An 18595-nucleotide genomic window follows, 5' to 3' on the forward strand; every position below is an offset into this window, starting at 1 on the left:
TTACAAATCAGAGTATTTCCCAGTCACATGACATGATTACTAACATGTTTGGTGGCTTGAGGAAAAGTCTGGTGGCTAAATGTGCCTAGAAAAATAGAAAGAGATAGAATCTCATGGAACAAAATAGAAATACATAGAAAAGATAGGAGTGAAGTTTGAAAGTGAAAATGCTAGCTAAGAAATGAATGCAAAATGATAAGGTAACTTGGTGATAGGAATCAGTCAGGTGTCTTCTACCTTCCCTGTCACTGCTGTTGTGTATATGTCATGGTATGGATCACATACCATGCATGACATCGCATCAATTTCTATTCTTGGTGCACTGCTCAAATCAATCCTCACCCCATTTATCAAAATCTCTCTCACATTATCTGAACAATTCAAATATCTTAGCCAATATGCACATCTCGCCTTCGCATTTTTTTCATGCTCATTGACGCTCATTTAAGTCCTATCAACCATATTATGACACTCAAACCATGGTGAAGAACACCGCCTTCTTTCTTTCTAAACAACAGTCACTGGATCCGCGTGCTCACTTCTACCTTGGCAATGTTGGAGGTGACCCACTTGAGATCCTCTTTGGTTGCACGTGTATGATTGGGGGGCACAACTCTGCATGCTCTTATGCTCAAGCTATCGATTGTCTTGGTGCTGCTAAGGACATTGATGGTGTTTTTAAATGCCATCCAGAGCTTGACCCAGGTCATCGCTGTCTCAAACTCACACGCCAGGAGGGAGTTGATCATATCAACTGAGAGATTTGGAAGGGTGATATTGTTACTGGCCAATGTGACCTTCCATTGGTGTGGTGCAATGGTTGCGATTCTGCACTTTCCATCCTGATCACATCACAACTGGATCTGGTTCATTATTCCTTCAATGACCATTTCAACAACCCTGATGTTGACATGTTGCGTCCATTCGGACAGAATAAATACTTCAGCATCACGACAGAAGAGGAACTCGAAGACCCAAGCCACGTACCACCAGAACTTCCACCTGTCATGCGCTCACCACCCTCACAACATTTGGAGACCATCCTGTCAAATGAGGATGGTGATATGATTCAGCTAGATGAGCCTGACACATATGAAGAAGAAGACGAGATCATGCTGACATTTCAAGAGGTGCTGATCAACAAGTCTCCTGCTGATGCTCCTTCTCAGTCTTCCAGTGAACCCCCTCCTGCAGACGCACTTTCACTGCCATTGCCGCATGGCCCTGGGATATGCCCATATGACTATCTATTATATGGTGGGCGCTGGATCCACAAGCAGACTGTATGTTGGCTTGTAATCAACAAAGACTTTGTTTCAAAGTCTCTCAATCGACTCGAACATGTACGGGAAGGCTATATGAAGGTTAACAGATGAATCGACATGTCGGCAGGACGGATCACAGACCAGAACTTATTTCTTGTTGGGGATATTTTTCTTACCATCCTTTGCTCTGGCCATAACCTTTCCATTGGAGTCCTTCACTCTACATCAGCAACCCTTAATGGTATATCTCGCGCATCTATCAATGCCACCATCATGAAATCTTTGCACTCTACTGCGAAGATCACAGGACAACTCCTGAGTGTCATTCCAACTGACCCTTCATCTGATGCTGCTCAGATGTTCTTGTGGGATGGGGGATACATCACTGCTCAATCAGTTATCCAAGGAACATCTGACTCTACAGCGTGTGTCATCATTGTCTCTGTTCCTGGCGCTCTCATGGAATCTGTAAATCCTGAACCGACCTTCCTTCGTCTATGTGAGGGCATCAATAGCGATGCGTTTTCTCAAGTCAACAGTGGCCAAAGCACTTGGCAGATCCCTCAAGACGCCTTGCAACCTGCCTGTGATCTCATCTGGGCAAAGGCTGTTGAAATGAAGCTATCACTCAAGTCTATTGCGTCAGTTACACCATTAGACATGAAGTCTTTCCCTTATCAGTTCTCCAACGGTAAATCTTGCTTACTTTGATGTTGTGTATTGTTCCTGATGATACTCTCATATCTCAGGGACTGTTGCGGTTTTTTCAGTTGAAGCAAACAGCCTGTTAGCAGCATCGAAGGGAAAGCGTGTGGTGATGTGTCTGCTGTGCAAAGCTAAAGCGCTGGACATGCGCTGTCATATGGGTCAACACATCCTTCACGCATTGTGCAATACACCTGAAGTCATTGATATGAAAGAACAGGTACGTACTTTTAATACTATTTATTCACAATGCTGATCATTCTCAATAGGTTGGAGAGACATATCTGTGTGGATTCTGTGGGTGTTCAGGACAGTCCAAGTGCACCATCACAATCACAGTTACTGCAAGCAGCGCACCTACCTGGACGACACAACACACATATCAGCACACCTTCAAATATGGAGCCATCGACAATGGATCGAAAAACAAGCCTTGCTGAAACCTCCCTCTCAAGTGCACACTGTGCCATCCAGTACTCCCTCCTGAGCCTGGAAGATCTTCACAACAGGTACCTGTCCTCACCGTTGAAGCTATCTGGTGCTACTAGGCAACTGCACGGGTAAACCCCCAGGTAGCAGAGGTCATACCCGCACCCATACCCGGCAAAAACCCATACCCGCTCGAGGGGTACAGGTTTTTTGGCGGGTATGTGGATACTAGACCTGTACCCGCACCCGTGGGGAATTTACCTGTGGGTACTATCTAAAATTTCATAGTGAGATAATATATAACATACCTTGCACAGCGAGAATGAACGAGAACGAGTTGGAATGAGCTGGAGCGAGTCAGAACGAGTCAGAGTGAGTCAGAGCGAGCGAGAACAAACAAGAACAACTCAGAACGAGTCAGAGCGAGTCAGAACAAGCGAGAACAACCAAGAACGAGTTGGAATGAGCCAGAACAAGTCGGAACAAGTCAGAGCAAGCCAGAATGAGTCGGAAAAAGTCAGAGTGAGCCAGAGCAAGCGAGAACGAGTCGGAATGAATCAGCGAGAACAAGTCGGAGCAAGTGAGAACAAGTCGGAGCAAGCGAGAACAAGTCGGAGCAAGCGAGAACAAGTCGGAGCAAGCGAGAACAAGTCGGAGCAAGCGAGAACAAGTCGGAGCAAGCGAGAACAAGTCGGAGCAAGCGAGAACAAGTCGGAGCAAGCGAGAACAAGTCGGAGCAAGCGAGAACAAGTGACAATGAGCGAGAACAAGTGAAAACGAGTGGTGTCAACATCAGCGTCAAGCGCGAAAGGAGGACTATGAACCAAACGGAAATGTTTGTAAGCCATGTAGATACATATGAGGTGTGAATACACGCACCTCTGCAGCTTAGCAAAAGACACCCAGAATCCCTCCACCTCGACTGTGCCCAATGCTATCAACCTTCATCGCAAAACGAAGGATGGTTACAGGCTCCAAAATATCTAGCTGTAATTATAAATGTCAAATAGATTATATATTTTTAAAAAAAAAACCCAAGGCATACCTATTACTGGCTCGTTTGACGACGGCGTGATGTGGGAGGGGCCAGGACAGCACAGTGGATAAGTTAGAAACATTGATTACAAAATAATTACCATTTTTAGAAGGCACGGGTATGCCAGGGGTACGGGTTAGTGCGTGGGTCACAGAATTCCAACTCGTACCCGTACCCCAGTAGTACCCATACCCCGAACCCGCACGGGTTACCCCAACCCATGCAGTTGCCTAAGCGATACAACATGCTGGAGCATATTATGAAAGAACATGATGAATATGTGGTTCCTGGACGGAGATCAGAGGGTGTCAAGCTGCCTGCATGCATCTGCAATGATATGATGCTGACAGACCTCGAACAGAGCACCTCGCACATCCCGAAGGAGTGCTGGATCACCCCGCCAAGTGTTTTGTCTGGGTCAGACAAGGAGAACGTTCTTTGACCGTGTCTACTGGCTACAAGGTTACTAAACGCTCTTGTACTTTGGCTTGATGTAATGTTTGTGTTTGTATTGTATTCCATTGTCGTATACTTGCATCGTTCCCTCGCAATTTGCTTGCAATCAATTGTTGTTTTCGCCCTGTGCTTGTTCTTTGTCTGGATGGAAATGATCGAGCGATTACTATATAAGGATATATTGGCGTTACTGTCACTGTGACAGAGGGTTGGGGGCCTCCGAAGTTGCGACAGGTGTATGTCATATATTGCACTGCTGAGTACTGAAGTAAGTGGTGTAGTACTGTAGTATAGACTTTTCCCTCTAACTAGTAACGCCAGAGCGTACGTTCCCCCCACCCATTATTAACCCTCAAAGTGCAGTGGTAGGGCCTTGAAATACAAATTAGGAAGTTCCGACATCATAGCGCGTGACTCGGATATCAAAAGCGCGTCCTCTCAGGCTCAAGCTTTTCCCGTACTTCGAAGGTTTAGTATTGCGGCTCCAAGTTCAGCAGTGGTGCATCCCCAGCGAGGCGGTGCCGTCCGCAATGTGTCTATTCGTCGTCGTCGTCGAATCACAGGCAATAGTATTCCCTGTCCATGAGCGGCCAGTATTTGAACAAACACAAATGCCACCATTGCTGCGCATCTGCTTGGTGACGGCCACGACATTAAGCTGAAGCGAAGATGTTGAACAGAGTCTGGGGTCTTTTCATTATGAATGACGTGAGGCCGGGGTGTCCGGACTTTTTGCGCTCAGGGTTTGAAGTTGTTCAAAGGAACCGAGAATGAACTCCTTTGTTATTCGCTCCAGCGAGGGATATAAATTTGGACGCACTGGCGATTGGTCCCACTTGAAACACCCTTCGATGTCTCATCCAGTCATATCAGAATTCGATATTATTTTTACTGGAGGTGAGTAATATGTATTGCATTGTGGCGATTTCCTTGACATAACGCTGTATCACGGTTCAGGCGGTACCACAGCTTGTGTTGTCGCAGGCCGCCTGGCTGCATGGGACCCCTCGCTTAGTATCTTAATTCTCGAAGGGGGCCAACACACGCTTAATCAAGCTGCGCATGTGCAGCCTTACCGATTTGCAAGCCACCATGCGCCTACAAGTACCACCATGACATTCAACGTTGGAAATCCAAGTCCACGTCTCAACGGTCGTGCTCCGATCGTTCGGTCCGCCCATTGCATTGGTGGAGGGTCAAGTGTGAATAGTTCGTAGCGTTCTTGACTAGATAACATGGCTCTGACTCGGATATGTTGACTCGGTCAGCTATGGTTTACACTCGTGCGCCTGCGTCAGATTTTGATGACTGGGGAGTCGATGGGTGGGAATCTAAGAACTTGATTCCCCTCATGAAGAAGGTTCTCGATTGAATCATATTTAATTTCTCAAGCTGAACTATTCATTGCTTAGCTGGAGTCATATGAGGTGCTGCCCGATCGCCCAACCCACGGGTACGGTGGACCTATCAAAGTGTCCTATGGTGGATGCAAACTACATGCCAGCGAAGAGTTTATCCGTGTTGGCACGACGTATCACAAGAGGAAATATGTCGAAGACACTGATGATTTAGAAACATGTAACACATACAGCGTGCGCCACCTGATTTTCTTTCTCTGTGTGTGGAGTCCGCTAACGAGATCCATTTCAGTCATGGGCGAAGTGAGCTTGTGCTCGTCATCTATTTGTGAATTGACCTCATAGATAAGAAGGTATATTGACGGGACAACCGGAAGGCGTTCTGATGCAGCCCACCACTATGTCTACAACCAAGCTCACAATGCAAATTTGCAGATATGGGTCGGCAAGCGCGTGAAGCGCGTGATCTTCCAGTGAGTGTTGTACAACAAGTTGGATTGCAGCCGTGCCCAACTGTTGATGTCTTTTTCGAATGAAAGAGATAAGCGCGCCGTGGGTGTCGAGTTCACCAGCGATCCAGTGTCTTGCCCAGACGCAGGCCAGTCATCAAGCATCGTAAGAGCATCAAAGCTTGTTGTTGTCTCTGCTGGGGCGTTCGGCTCGCCGGCCATTCTCGAGAGGTCTGGCATCGGTGCCGAAGCGATTCTCAGGCGGTGCGATATCCAGCAATTGGTGAACTTGCCTGGCGTCGGAGAAAATTATTGCGGTCCGTGTTCAACCATTTATGTCATAATCTTAACTTAGGGTTAAGAGATCACAACTTCGTTTCTGTTCCATACTTTGCTGCTGACGGAGCTATTACTATGGACCCCCTCTGGCGTGGGGAGGAGAATGTTGTCCAGGGTAAGCATGCTCTCGTCATATTCTGAGTCCCTTTAACCGCCCGGGAAATATTATAGAACACCTGGCGCAATGGAAAATTAATGGCAAGTCACTTATTGCCCAAAAGTTGGTATAAAACCTTCAATGCTGGTGACGTATTGATTGGCATTTCAGTGGAAGCGATGCAAAAATCAAATGGCGTCCTGACGACGACGAGCTGAAAGCCATGGGTTCAGCCTTTCAACCACGATGGAAGGAGTTCTTCCAGGACCGCCCAGACAAGGCTGTTGCAATATTTGCTCTTTCTGAAGGGTGTGTGCACAATATTTTGCTTTGACGACTTACGAATGCTCATAATAACCAATAACCAGACACCCTGGGGCACTCCGGATGGGCCTTCCTCCTCGCAATTACTTGGCTGCTTTCTATTTCACAGTACTACCCCCATCTACTATCTCGTAATCTTTGTTCTGAATTTTCTGATAGTTGTACCCCGCGTCCGCCGGCAGTGTTCATATCAAATTGGACGATAACGGCCAGGAAGGAATTGACTTCAATACAGGCTTCCTGGATGAGTGAGTTGGCAATTTCATCTCGCTGAATACTACTGTAATCCACACAGTCCATCCGATATTGTACCTCTTAACTTTGGGTACAAAAAGATGCGCGAAATTTTTCGACGCATGCCTTCATACAGAGGTGAAGTCCCCGCCGGCCATCCTTGTTTCCCAGAGGGAAGTGCAGCAGTCTGCAGAGAAACGACCGGTCCGGTGGACTTGAATGCGCCTGACTTAGTCTACACAGCAGAAGATGACGAGGCGATCGATCGATACAATCGTGACTGTGGTATGTCGCATCCCTATCATTATGTTAAAATACTGAATCGATACTCAGTGTCAACGACATGGCATTCGGTATGTACAGCTGAAACTTTCATGCTTTCACATGAGGTACCTGAACCTTGCGTGTGTAGCTCGGAACTTGCGCCATGAAGCCGAGGGCAGATCAAGGGGTTGTTGATACTCGGCTAAACGTCTACGGCGTGACAAACCTCAAGGTTGCGGACATGTCTATTGCGCCGAAAAATATTGGCACAGTGAGTGCTGGTCGGGGATCATTTGATGTGCCGTCTAACCGTCTCTCTAGAACACATATTCTACAGCACTTCTCATTGGAGAGAAGGCTGCGATGATCATTGCTGATGAGCTGGGTATTGGATGTAGACCATACAATGAATCGTCGCGGAAAAGTCCTGGATCACGTCTGTGATAGGCGTCTTCGCGGGAAAGATCATCAGTATGTACTTTAAGTGTCAATCATTGATACGCAATCAGGACGTGTCTCAAAATTGTGAGGACAATATAAGGAATGACCTTCTGGCAAGGATCAGTACACTGTCGGCCTTTCCCTGCCGCACGCGTCTTGCGTACCCAGCACTAGTAGACTCGTAAGCCCCCGGTTACTTTGCGCGGGTAGCAGCTACAACACCAACTCCTGAATTATGGGTGCTCGCCAACTCGAACAACCGGGCGAGGGTCCAGTTAAAATTGGAGGCCTTCAGTGGTTATTGATGTTATGGCCTGTCGTCTCTGGCATACCTGTCTCACCACCGTATGTGTCTGCTGCCAGAGCTGGACAATGAGGACGATGCTCCAAGTGCACTCGTGTTTCCGAGTCAACTGCCAATGCGATTGTCACCGCCCCAAAGGTATGGAGAAGAAATGCTCACAGAAGATCGTCAACTCGAAAGCATACAGGCGCCGTGCAGAAACGACCAACTATATTGCCTTCATTCGTTGGTTCCCTCATACTCCTGCTGGCAGTATTGTACCTTTGATCCCGGGCCTGTTCTAAATCTCGACTTTTCAGCATGGAATCAGGACCACATGGTATCAAATTGCTGGATTCTCATCAACTTATCGAATACAATGCCTCTTACGGTTTCGATGTTTGCAAGGCACAATTGTACAAGCCCCCGTAATCGGCGCTCGATTACAGGATATGGAGACAATGATACCAGATGGAGGTTTTTTGCAAGTGCACGCAGGGTTAACAGGTAGATTGCATGATGTGCACGACCTATGATGGTGTCTTACCTGTTAGCTGTTAGTCGCTGTCACAAGAAAAGTATCAATTGCATGATCGTCCAAATTATAAGATAGGCACAGTTTTCGCCATTCGCAGAGCAAAACTTGAATGATGTAGTCGTCACAGGGGCGGTAGTCGCGCGATGATATACCAATTGAGAGGATGATGATCAAGCTTGGGTCATCAATGCCTAACAGATCGACACGATTCAGACGTGTCTGCTAATAGTGTAATTGTCACGGTGAGTCTATCCTTCGACACGAATAGTACGGAGAGGTCGGGTTTTCACAAGATATTTCCACGTCGCAGTAACATAGTACTAGCTGTGACCGACACCTAAGTTCGACCGCAGAATATGCTAAGAACGTGAGAGATGATGCCATGCACAGAGTACAGAACGATGACAGTGAGGCCTCAGGCGGCTGAAGCCGGTGTACATGAATCAACTTTCAAATTACTACATTAGTACAATCTAATTAAGATCTAGGTTGCGGCCCGGCCGGGCTCTCGTGACCTACAACATGCAGTAACCTGACTCAGATGGTACTAGTACACTTCAATTTCAACAACAGCGTTCAAAATGTAGCGTTCTAATTTCTGCAAATACTAGCTTCTTCTGTGCGGCGCGGAAACTCAGATAAGCTCATATGCTGCCCAGCTGATCGTGGTTCGTGACTTGCTGTGTCCCGGATGGAGTAAAGACTGCGGTAGTATTATCGCAGGCTGTAGATATAAATTGGACGCGAGCACGCCAAGTACTGTGAGTTACTGGCTTTCTGACAGTAATCCCCTCAATGTCTTATCCGTTCTTATCAGAGTTTGATATTATTTTTGCTGGAGGTGAGTATTGACATCTTGCGCGTGGCAACCTGCTCTTTTAGCGTGGCCCGTTGTGTGCAGGTGGGAGTACAGCTTGCGTTGTCGCGGGTCGCCTGGCAGCATGTGACCCCTCGCTCAGGATCTTGATTCTCGAAGGAGGTCAACACACCCTCAATAAAGCTGCGCATGTTCAACCCTACCAATATATCACCCATCAGGCGCCGACGAGTACTACGATGACAATCAACATTGGAAATCCCTCACCACATCTCAATGGCCGTGCGCCAATCGTTCACTGCGCCCATTGTGTTGGTGGAGGTTCAAGTGTGAATTGTTCGTAGTGTTGTTGTAACAATGAACAGGACTCTGATGCTTAGACAGTTATGAATTACACTCGTTCGCCTGCCTCAGATTTTGATGATTGGGGAGTCGATGGCTGGGAATCTAAGAACTTGATTCCCCTCATGAAAAAGGTCCTCAAACGTGCTGTCTGTATATTTGTCAGGCTGAACTGTTGTTATTGCATAGGTGGAGACATACGAGGTGCAGGCCGATCGTCCAACCCACGGGTATAACGGACCCATAAAGGTGTCCTCTGGTGGGTGTAAAATGGATATCAGCGAAGACTTTATCCGTGTTGGCACGAAGTATCACAAGAGGCCATTTTCGGATGACTCCAATGATTTAGAAACATGCAATACTTACAGTGTGCGCCACTTCATTATGTTCTTCCTCTGTTTGCTACTACTGATGAAATTCGTCTCAGCCATGGTTCAAGTGAGCATGTGCCCATAGTCTGGTGACTTAAGCTCATATGAGAAGGTACATTGACGGGACAACCGGAACGCGTTCCGATGCTGCACATCACTATGTTTACAACCAAGCCCACAACCCCAATTTACAAATATGGGTCGGAAAGCGCGTGAAGCGCGTGATTTTCGAGTGAGTGCTACACCTTGGATCGCAATCGTGCTCAACTGCTGACCTCTTTTCCGACTGAAAGGGACAAGCATGCTGTAGGGGTCGAGTTCACCAACGACCCGGTGTCTTGCCCAGACGCGGGTCAGTCACCAAGCATCGTAAGGGCATCAAAGCTTGTTGTTGTCTCTGCTGGGGCGTTCGGTTCGCCGGCCATTCTCGAGAGGTCTGGCATCGGTGCCGAGGCGATTCTCAAGCGGTGCGATATCCAGCAACTGGTGGACTTACCCGGCGTCGGAGAAAAACTATCGCGGTCCGTGTTCAACCATTTATCTCATAATGTTAACTTAGGGTTAAGAGATCACAACATCGTCTTTGGTCCATACTTTGCTGCTGATGGAGCTACTACTATGGACCCCCTCTGGCGTGGGGAGGAGAATGTTGTACAGGGTAAGCAAGTATGTTCTCGTTATGTTCTCAGCACCCTTTGAGTACTCACGCGCAGAACACCTTGCACGATGGAAAAGTAATAGAAAGTCTCTCATTGCTCAAAAGTTGGCACAATGATTCGCATTTTATAACACACTCATTAGCATATCAGCGGCAACGATGCAAAAATCAAGTGGCGTCCTGACGACGAAGAGTTGAAAGAAATGGGTTCAGCTTTTGAACCGCGATGGAAGGAGTTCTTCCTGGACCGCCCGGAAAGGGCTGTCGCAATATTGTCCGTCTTTGCAGGGTGCGTACAATCCTTTGCTTTCATGACGTGCGAATGTTCAGGATAGCCAGTTATCTCGGGTCAAGTGACCTTCCTCCTCGCAATTACATGACTGCGGAAATCACTACGGTACTGTTTCCAATACACCCTGTGATCTTTGTTCTGAACATAAGCTCTATAGCTTTACCCCGTGTCTGTTGGCAGTGTGCATATCAAATCAGGAGAGAACGGCAAGGAAGATATCAACTTTACTACAGGCTACCTAGATGAGTGAGTGGGCACATCTTTCATTCTAGCCATACTCGTCTGATCACGATAATACGCCCAGTCCATCGGATATCGTACCTCTCAACTTTGGATACAAAAAACTGCGCGAGATCTGTCGACGCATGCCTTCTTACCGGGGCGAAGTTGCCGCCTTGCACCCTCCTTTCCCAGAGGGAAGTGCTGCAGTCTGCAGAGAAGCGACCGGTCCAGCGGACCTGAATGCGCCTGACATCATCTACACTGCAGAAGATGATGAAGCGATCGATCGATTTCACCGTGACAACAGTATGTCCTGAATTTATTTCCCTTACGGTAACATGCTTGATCGAATCCCAGTGCAAACGGGATGGCACTCGGTATGTGTAGCTTGAACTGTCATACTTCTACATGAGGCGCTTATCCCTGTGCGTGCAGCTCGGGACTTGTGCCATGAAGTCGAGGGCAGATCAAGGAGTCGTTGACGCTCGGCTAAACGTGTATGGTGTGACAAACCTCAAGGTGGCAGACTTGTCCATCGTGCCGATGATTGTTGGTACGGTGAGTAGTTCAGGATAAATTGTTGATGTGTGGTCTAACCATCTTTTAGAACACTTATTCGACGGCGCTCCTCGTTGGAGAGAAGGCTGCGATGATCATTGCTGAAGACTTGGGTATTGAATGCAGACCGCGAAGGTCGTTGTCCGAAACTGCTCAAGCGCGTTCTTGATGTGGATCTTCAGAGTAATCATGAGCATGTATTTGGCGTGTCCCTTGGTGATGTACATGCTGATTGTGTATCATTGCCATCTCAAGGGATGCATAGTATGGATTGCATGGATTACATGTACAAGCTGTATGTCAAAAGGAGGTAAGTTATCACGCCTGGCCCAATTCAAGAAAAAGTTCTCCAAGTAATTGCCACAGCCATGACTGACAACAGGGTTGTTTCGCAGTCTGGCTGGGGTGAGGCAGCTTCACACTTCACACATTATTTGCATGTATGTGAACACGGCCTTTGCTAATTCGATGGTAGTATCTCTGGCAAAGACGTCAGGAATTGCAACCTCACGAGTTTGATGTACCGTGCAGGTAACATCTGAAGTCAGATACCACAGGTACCTAAACCGTTACTTACCTCTTCGCACATCCAAACCCTTTCCAGCTGCACCAGCTTGGTCCGTTCCAGATACAGGTTCTGATCCAGAATCTGGCTTCATTATAGCAAACCCTTATTTATTTGAACGTGCCTTAGAGAAGCTGGACAGACTAATTGGAGAGGTGATTAATATCATCGACGAAGAGATGTTATCCCAAGGCGCCTCCAGCCGAGAGGTACAAACGACAGAGAAGTTGAGGGGTGGAGGGGTGATATTGCGAATCTGCGGGCAGGGATAGGCAAAGGCAAAGGCCTCCAGACTTGAAAGACCAGAAGTACAGCAGCCGAGGGAGGTGAATTTTTCGTCAACTACATAAAAGGAAGATACAGCAATGGATGTATTACCACAAATATAAAACCTTGAAGGATAGCCAGTAACAAAATGTGTGAATGATGTTAAGTGTAATACAGGCAGATGGATTCCGTATTCATGAGATGACAAGTATCGGAGAGACAGTCGTGAACTTTGATGAAATACAATGCGATATATATTAGTCAATGCAAACAGTCCTGGCAGAAGCAACTGGTTGCTTCCCAGTGCAAAAAATGCCAAAATACTTGGCATTTGTTCGAGTGAACACCCTTCGAGGGCGAGAAGATCCCCCGTCGTCGCCCGGTTCAATGTCAGCCGCTGGGTATTCCTTAGACACTAAGGGTTTGGCTCCATTGTCACCTAGATCACCTATTGGGTATTGCTTAGGCACTAGATGTTTTCGTGCGTGTGACTCCTTCGTAGATTGCTGCTTTATAAATCCCCCAAGCGGGTTGACTCTCGCTCTTTTTTTCGCGAAAGTATCCGGCGCTGAGAATCGTTTGTCAATCTAGGGCTCCTGAGTATGACAGCAGGTTCACATACGTGGCATAACCCCTGCCGCATCTGGTTTTGGCACTGATGAGATAGCAGCAGGCAGGCAGGTCCTTTTTTCTGCGGCCGGTGTATCCGGAGCGACAAGTAATTCCTTGATGCCCAGTTGAGCACGGGTGTCGACTCCCCCGTAATATGTGACGAGATGAGTGTATAGAGGAAGTAAGAGCCGATTTATTCTGTCTGTATGTATTGTGAAAAGAAGATCCAACAAATTACCTATAAATGTTTACCGTCCAGTTCCAAAGGAAAGGCGTGTTTGCGGCGTCTGATTAAAATCAGCATTTTGAAGTACGCCGACTTCAATGGCAGCAAGGTCTGTGGACAAACAACGAACAGGTATAATTTCACTCCCACACGTGTAAGAGTGCTGCGTGCGACCTTAATTACCGAGGGCATTATTGACGGAGCTTGTGACAATTAAAATTATATTAACCTCAGTCAGGGCGATAATCTTCACGGAAAGACCATCAGTTGAATGTAAAACGGGATTAGCAGCAAAAACAAGACCTTTCGACCGTAGCGCTGAAATTCTGAATCTTCCGAGTGGCTGAACTTGAGGAGGTCATTTATACCATCTCGAACATGTTTTTGAGAGCAAAGACGTTCAGTGAGTTCCAGAATGGCTCTTCGACAATCAAGTGTAGGGGGGATGTCGTCGTTCATGACTAGTAGAAAGTAGGTGTGAGTGGAGGAAGAGGTGGAAAGATATGGAAAGAAGAGAAATACTGCCAACACGGAATATATATGTAGTAATGTGGCACAGCTTCGATCTCTTGATCTACGAATATTAGAAAGCCTTGCCAGTGCAGGCAATGTAGTCATTATAAGAATAAATATAGATATCATCACAGGCCTCCCAGAGTCGCCTGCGGACTTCCATTGTTCCTGGAATGTACCATAGCCATGTCTGGCGGCATACTTGCGCTGTATTCTAGCACATTTACTTCACCCCACTCGTGCCCGGAGTCCTACTACACCACATGATCATGATATAGCGCTTTGGCAGAGTTTCTAAAGTGGGACGTGTGGAATTTTGGTGTGGAAAAACACAAAGGTCCTGTCAGCATTTACGTACAGCATCACCAAATAACACGTCCACAAACCACAACCTTGCCAGCAGCTCAAATACAGCAGCTCACAGCGTGTTGCTCGGCTGTACATGCGCATGTGAACATCCACCGCGCGTCAATCAAGGCGACACGGAATGGAATCATCTACGAACAGAACAGAAGAGGAACTACAGAAACAACTAGAAATTCGCAAAGAGATCAGGCGCTTGCAAGCTCAGCTTACATCCCTTCCCGACTCCGCCAACGATGTAATCGGATCTCCCAAGAGGACACACCCATCTGAAACTTTGCTCGCTCCCGCTACTCCGTCTCCTAGTGAGTAAGCGCGTGTACTATAGAGGTTTTGTCAAATGAACGCTGATGGCAGAGAAGAAGAGGAGGGTCGATCATGCAGGCTATACGCAGGGCTCATTACTTGGCGGGACGAGTGCCACCTCGGGGTCCCTCTCAGCGTCTGGAGCTCGGAGCGTGAATCCTCGGCCTTCTGGTAAAGGTCCGATTGCTACAGTGCAATATCAGAAACCTGCTCCATCAAATCTCCTCAGCAAGCTTTCTAAATTATCAGGCGGCACAGTAAAGCAGGAAAAAGCAAATTCGGCTCAGAGGTCCCACAGCTTACTGGCTCGGCCCAAACCTGAGTCCTCCATTGCTTCAAATCCCAAAATGATCGAAGTGCCACCTAGTACCTCCCAATCTGCTTCGGACATCGTGCCGAACAGAGATGACCGACTGGCCATCGTCGAGCAGCTTGAAGTCGGTCCCGTGGATCACAAGTCGCCACTTGACGACCCCCATTTTCAGCGACTTGAGCCAAATTCTGGCATCCGACTTTCGTACGTCTTGTCATCGCAATTGAAATCCATTAGATCATTGAACTTGAGGATTGTATGCAGGTCTCGTTCATTACCACACGATGATTTGCAGGAATATCTCCGAGGTCGATATTACCTCTCACCGTCTACACTTTACTCTTGCATACGACTGTTACCCAACCAGTCAGGCTACGATGTACCTGTCGAGGGTGACTGGATCACAATTGCCGTTGTTGCAGAGCGGGGCCCTGTAAGGACTACGCGTGCTCCTGTAGACATCGCTCCTGGCGACGATGGACATGCAACCGATGATAAGGGAGCCTCCAGTAACGCCAACGACCGTAAAGCTGGCAACGATTCTCGTACCCAGGACCCGCAGAAACAAAAGCCCTCTAAATCTCACGGCAAAAAATTTGTTAACATGAAATTAATTGACTTTGGGGCACATTCACGACCGTCGTCGTCGGGCGTAGCGTCCATCCGAGGCGACGCATTTCTGACCCTCTTGCTGTTCGAAGCTGATAGTTTTGACCGCGTCACGAGCGACGATGGTAAAGTCAAGAAGCTCTACAATGGTGGCAGCAAAGGCGCTTTCGAAGCAATGTCAAAGCTTAAAGAAGGGGACGTCATCACTCTTCTTAATCCCAAGGTCCTCAAGCCCTTCCAGGTGAGCTTGCACGAGTAGTATGTCCCATCATAGTGAACAACTCGCTCAGCGGAACAACAAAAACGAGAAACCGCACCCAACCGACAACATACTCGCTGTCACACCCGAGTCCGCCGAATCCATCGCCATCATCGGACGCGCACAAGATTTGGGCATGTGCAAGGTGCTCAAACGCGATGGCAAAACCATGCGGAAGCTGGACGGACAAGCGAGTGAGCGACGTATGCGACTGGCACTTGACGAACGCTGTGCAACGGCAAAGAGCCGGGCGAGCTGAGTTTTCTGCAGGGTGGGTAATGTGGTGATTCTATGCCTTCGCTCTGACTCACAGCCCCGTTCCTCAGGACCTCTGGAATGACAACTTCGTCATCAAAGAAGCGCAAAGCTGATCATGATCCACAACGCCAGTGGGGATTACAGCCTTCTGAAGCGTCTGGCTCTCGTGGAGGCAACGCCACGTACGTCGTCTCGGGGCACGTCGTGAGCGGGTCCAACCGGGATATCTCGTCGATGTTTGTCGCTGAGAACATGGGGCGCGAAGGCCAGGCGCGGGCGAAGCGAAAGCTGATCCAGGATGCCGATCGCGAGCTGAAGCGCCTACTCGAGAGGGATAAGGAAGGCATGCGTGCTGTTACCAAGGCCAGGGAGATAGGCACGATGACGGCGAAGCTCAGCTCTGATGGTGCTAAGGATAAGAAGTCCGCAAAGTTGAAGGAAAAAGCGAGAGATTCAGATGATATCTCAGAATCTGACGCACCCCAAACGACGCTGGCGTATTCTGCAGATATCATCAAGAAGCTTGGATTCGATCCTGCAGCGAAAACAGGGCAGAAGCGGGCGGTACAGTCTGCGGTGCAAGATAAGGTGCGTTGGTTATAAATGTTTGCTTTGCTCTAACAGACTCTTGGTGCTGGTTTCATAGATTGCAGCTCTCGCAGCTGTTCGTGAGTCCCGGAAGGAAATTAATCTTGGTCCGCGACCAGGCCCTAGAATTCGTTCTGGGGTGACTGTTCCTGCGTTCATGCTGGAACATGAACTGGACGATGATGATTGTGGTGAGGAAGAAGTTAACAACATCAGTACTGGAGATAGAGACGAATGTGATGAGGAGTTGATAGATCTCGATGACTGACTCTCAAAGGTCACACGGACAAGTAGTCCTCGGATATACAAACAGACCTATTTTTTTCACTTGCATCTCTTCATGTTGGCGTCTCGCTCCCCCTTATAGGGGACTTCAATTGAATACAGCTTGACGTGGTGCCAAAGGAGCGCGTCGCATAGGATTGGTGCAAGAAGATTCCGCTGCTTGTACTAACATGCTCCACATGCACTTTAAAGCTAATGACTACAGATCTCGATTCCCCGAGTTGCATTCAAGCTCCTTGCCGCTATGCTACAGGCAGGTCATCATGTACGCGTGGGAATGTGTTATAAACATTTCGCATTTTGGTCACGAAACTTATTAATAATATCGTGTACGCACGCTTGCTTGTGGAAACGTTCAAAGTCCACCGGACTCCTCCTTTTCTTTCTAACGTCGTGCTGGTCTTTTCTCTCAGCATTCAGGTCATTGTTGGTCGCGCCTCGATTCCGAGATGTCCGACAAAATGCACCAAGGGCTACCGAGTGCACATTGACACTCAGCACGGCTGCACGCCTGACGCTCGTGCATTCTTATTTTTCGATCCCAACCTATCCCAACGCGGTGCAAATTGCAATGAGAAGCAGTACTAACGTACCGGTGTTGTACCGTCCTTCCTGTCGGGTGTCAGGCTCGTCAAGCTTCCAACTCCCCCGGCGCGATGGATTTCGGTCGTGAGCACAAATAACCTCCCTCGTCTCGTCTCGTACTAATTTCGTTTTTAAGAAAATCCTTCATCTTCTGAACATGCATGGCATAATCTATGTGATGTTCTAAGACCATATACAGTCGCACTTTCGATCCCGAGAAGCGCCAGCCGTACTCAAGATGCACGGATAACGCGCGTATTGCACTGAGGGAGAGTCTCAGACAAATCTTTGACAAACGTGATCGGACGAACATCTGGTTCGATGGCCTTGCCGGAAAAACGTCCGTCGCGTTAGATCGCATTCTCCATAGCTGTACTTGCTGCCACTTTCTCGTACAAACTTCACGCACAAGAAATTGCCGCCATTATTCCTACCTTCGCAGCTCGCACTAGCTTTCCCGCGTACTCGAAGCAATATCGTGGAAGCGGTCGAGAAAGACAAGATACTCCTATCGTTTGGAAATTCTCGCAGCGATCAGATGCAGGAGCTTGTCATCAAGCTACTGCATGCAAACATTGCAATGAAATTCCGTCACTCAAGAGACCTTACACTATTGTCATTCATGCTCTTGACGAATTCTTTTCTGCTGAAGAGGTGGTAGGACTGGTTACGCTATCGCGAGTGCAGACCCGGACCTGCCCAATATCCACTCGATATTCACAGGCCGTCCTGAGGCGCACATCCGCGCAGCCATGCACTCCGATGCCTCTGAAGTTCTTCCCATCACTCGCGATGAAGACACCATATAGCATATCCATTGCTTTCTGCGAGCATCACTGGATGACATACTTCCTGCTATTTTCTGCTAGCCGCCCGCCCTATAGCCATCGGATGATGAATTTGAGAAGTTGACCTCTAAATCAGACGGGCTGTGTATGTTGCCATGGCCATCAACCTATATCCGCCACTCGTCATCATCCGAAGTAACGACTAAATCTCTTCCTTCGTGAGAAGTCAACTGTCGACGCTGCATCGATCCGCTTTATGGACAGATTATCGCAACTTCGGAGGGTCCAGTCGCCACTACCGGATGTTGGCGTCTATCCGATCCATCTCACAGATTCGTTTCCACTTGCAGAACTCCAATATCTCTTCTACGCGGATTCAAGAAAGCTTGGCTGCGATGCTTCAAGCATTTCCACCTGTTGTCTTAAATCCATCTGATGGAGAAATGTTGAGATCTGTCATGCCTCACTCCGTAACTTTATGACAGATCCTCTACGCTCGAAGGAATACCACATGAATGATGCACGTGCCCATAAACATCTTGCATCTTGCTGCCTGGATTTCTTTGTACGACAAGAACCA

The 18595-nt window shown here is 47.9% G+C and overlaps 7 protein-coding genes across 7 annotated transcripts; 6 read left to right on the forward strand and 1 right to left on the reverse strand.

Moving 5' to 3' along the window:
• Window positions 1-479: 479 nt before the first annotated feature.
• Window positions 480-2410, forward strand: DFJ58DRAFT_732048 (uncharacterized protein; the record flags this gene model as incomplete). The annotated part of the gene is made up of 5 exons (XM_041386128.1): window positions 480-705; window positions 760-1364; window positions 1410-1956; window positions 2015-2190; window positions 2240-2410. 5 exons carry the CDS (start codon window positions 480-482, stop codon window positions 2408-2410), a joined length of 1725 nt encoding a protein of 574 aa, XP_041239856.1.
• A 2332-nt stretch (window positions 2411-4742) lies between these two features.
• DFJ58DRAFT_732049 (GMC oxidoreductase-domain-containing protein) lies at window positions 4743-7400 on the forward strand (the record flags this gene model as incomplete). The annotated part of the gene is made up of 16 exons (XM_041386129.1): window positions 4743-4788; window positions 4849-5100; window positions 5160-5251; window positions 5304-5483; window positions 5542-5552; window positions 5603-5722; window positions 5789-6015; window positions 6054-6152; window positions 6209-6257; window positions 6306-6443; window positions 6503-6566; window positions 6618-6706; window positions 6754-6977; window positions 7026-7045; window positions 7105-7227; window positions 7278-7400. 16 exons carry the CDS (start codon window positions 4743-4745, stop codon window positions 7398-7400), a joined length of 1857 nt encoding a protein of 618 aa, XP_041239857.1.
• A 232-nt stretch (window positions 7401-7632) lies between these two features.
• On the forward strand, window positions 7633-8096 carry DFJ58DRAFT_806288 (uncharacterized protein; the record flags this gene model as incomplete). The annotated part of the gene is made up of 3 exons (XM_041391166.1): window positions 7633-7742; window positions 7900-7978; window positions 8012-8096. Coding segments are annotated over 3 exons (274 nt in total), but the record flags the coding sequence as incomplete, so codon positions are not given.
• A 903-nt stretch (window positions 8097-8999) lies between these two features.
• Window positions 9000-11645, forward strand: DFJ58DRAFT_806294 (GMC oxidoreductase-domain-containing protein). Its single transcript, XM_041391167.1, has 14 exons — window positions 9000-9059; window positions 9120-9371; window positions 9420-9511; window positions 9567-9744; window positions 9848-9980; window positions 10042-10269; window positions 10315-10406; window positions 10462-10510; window positions 10558-10695; window positions 10746-10803; window positions 10856-10944; window positions 11003-11297; window positions 11356-11478; window positions 11528-11645. Exons 1-12 carry the CDS (start codon window positions 9014-9016, stop codon window positions 11235-11237), a joined length of 1590 nt encoding a protein of 529 aa, XP_041239859.1. The 5' UTR covers window positions 9000-9013; the 3' UTR covers window positions 11238-11297; window positions 11356-11478; window positions 11528-11645.
• A 436-nt stretch (window positions 11646-12081) lies between these two features.
• Window positions 12082-12252, forward strand: DFJ58DRAFT_630014 (uncharacterized protein; the record flags this gene model as incomplete). Its single annotated transcript, XM_041381185.1, has 1 exon — window positions 12082-12252. A coding segment is annotated over one exon (171 nt), but the record flags the coding sequence as incomplete, so codon positions are not given.
• Window positions 12202-13727, reverse strand: DFJ58DRAFT_55924 (uncharacterized protein). Its single transcript, XM_041380806.1, has 5 exons — window positions 13452-13727; window positions 13378-13395; window positions 13175-13322; window positions 12933-13124; window positions 12202-12878 (listed from the first exon to the last, which is right to left on the reverse strand). The coding sequence occupies exons 1-5, from the start codon at window positions 13605-13607 to the stop codon at window positions 12568-12570; spliced, it is 825 nt and encodes a 274-aa protein (XP_041239861.1). The 5' UTR covers window positions 13608-13727; the 3' UTR covers window positions 12202-12567.
• Window positions 13728-13854: 127 nt separating this feature from the next.
• DFJ58DRAFT_806310 (uncharacterized protein) lies at window positions 13855-16769 on the forward strand. The gene is made up of 7 exons (XM_041391168.1): window positions 13855-14329; window positions 14382-14847; window positions 14908-15493; window positions 15543-15649; window positions 15690-15782; window positions 15838-16357; window positions 16416-16769. The coding sequence occupies exons 1-7, from the start codon at window positions 14149-14151 to the stop codon at window positions 16623-16625; spliced, it is 2163 nt and encodes a 720-aa protein (XP_041239862.1). The 5' UTR covers window positions 13855-14148; the 3' UTR covers window positions 16626-16769.
• The last annotated feature ends 1826 nt before the right edge of the window (window positions 16770-18595 follow it).

Source organism: Suillus subalutaceus, assembly GCF_016647625.1.
Source record: "Suillus subalutaceus strain FC151 chromosome Unknown DFJ58scaffold_117, whole genome shotgun sequence".
Lineage (NCBI taxonomy): Eukaryota > Fungi > Basidiomycota > Agaricomycetes > Boletales > Suillaceae > Suillus > Suillus subalutaceus.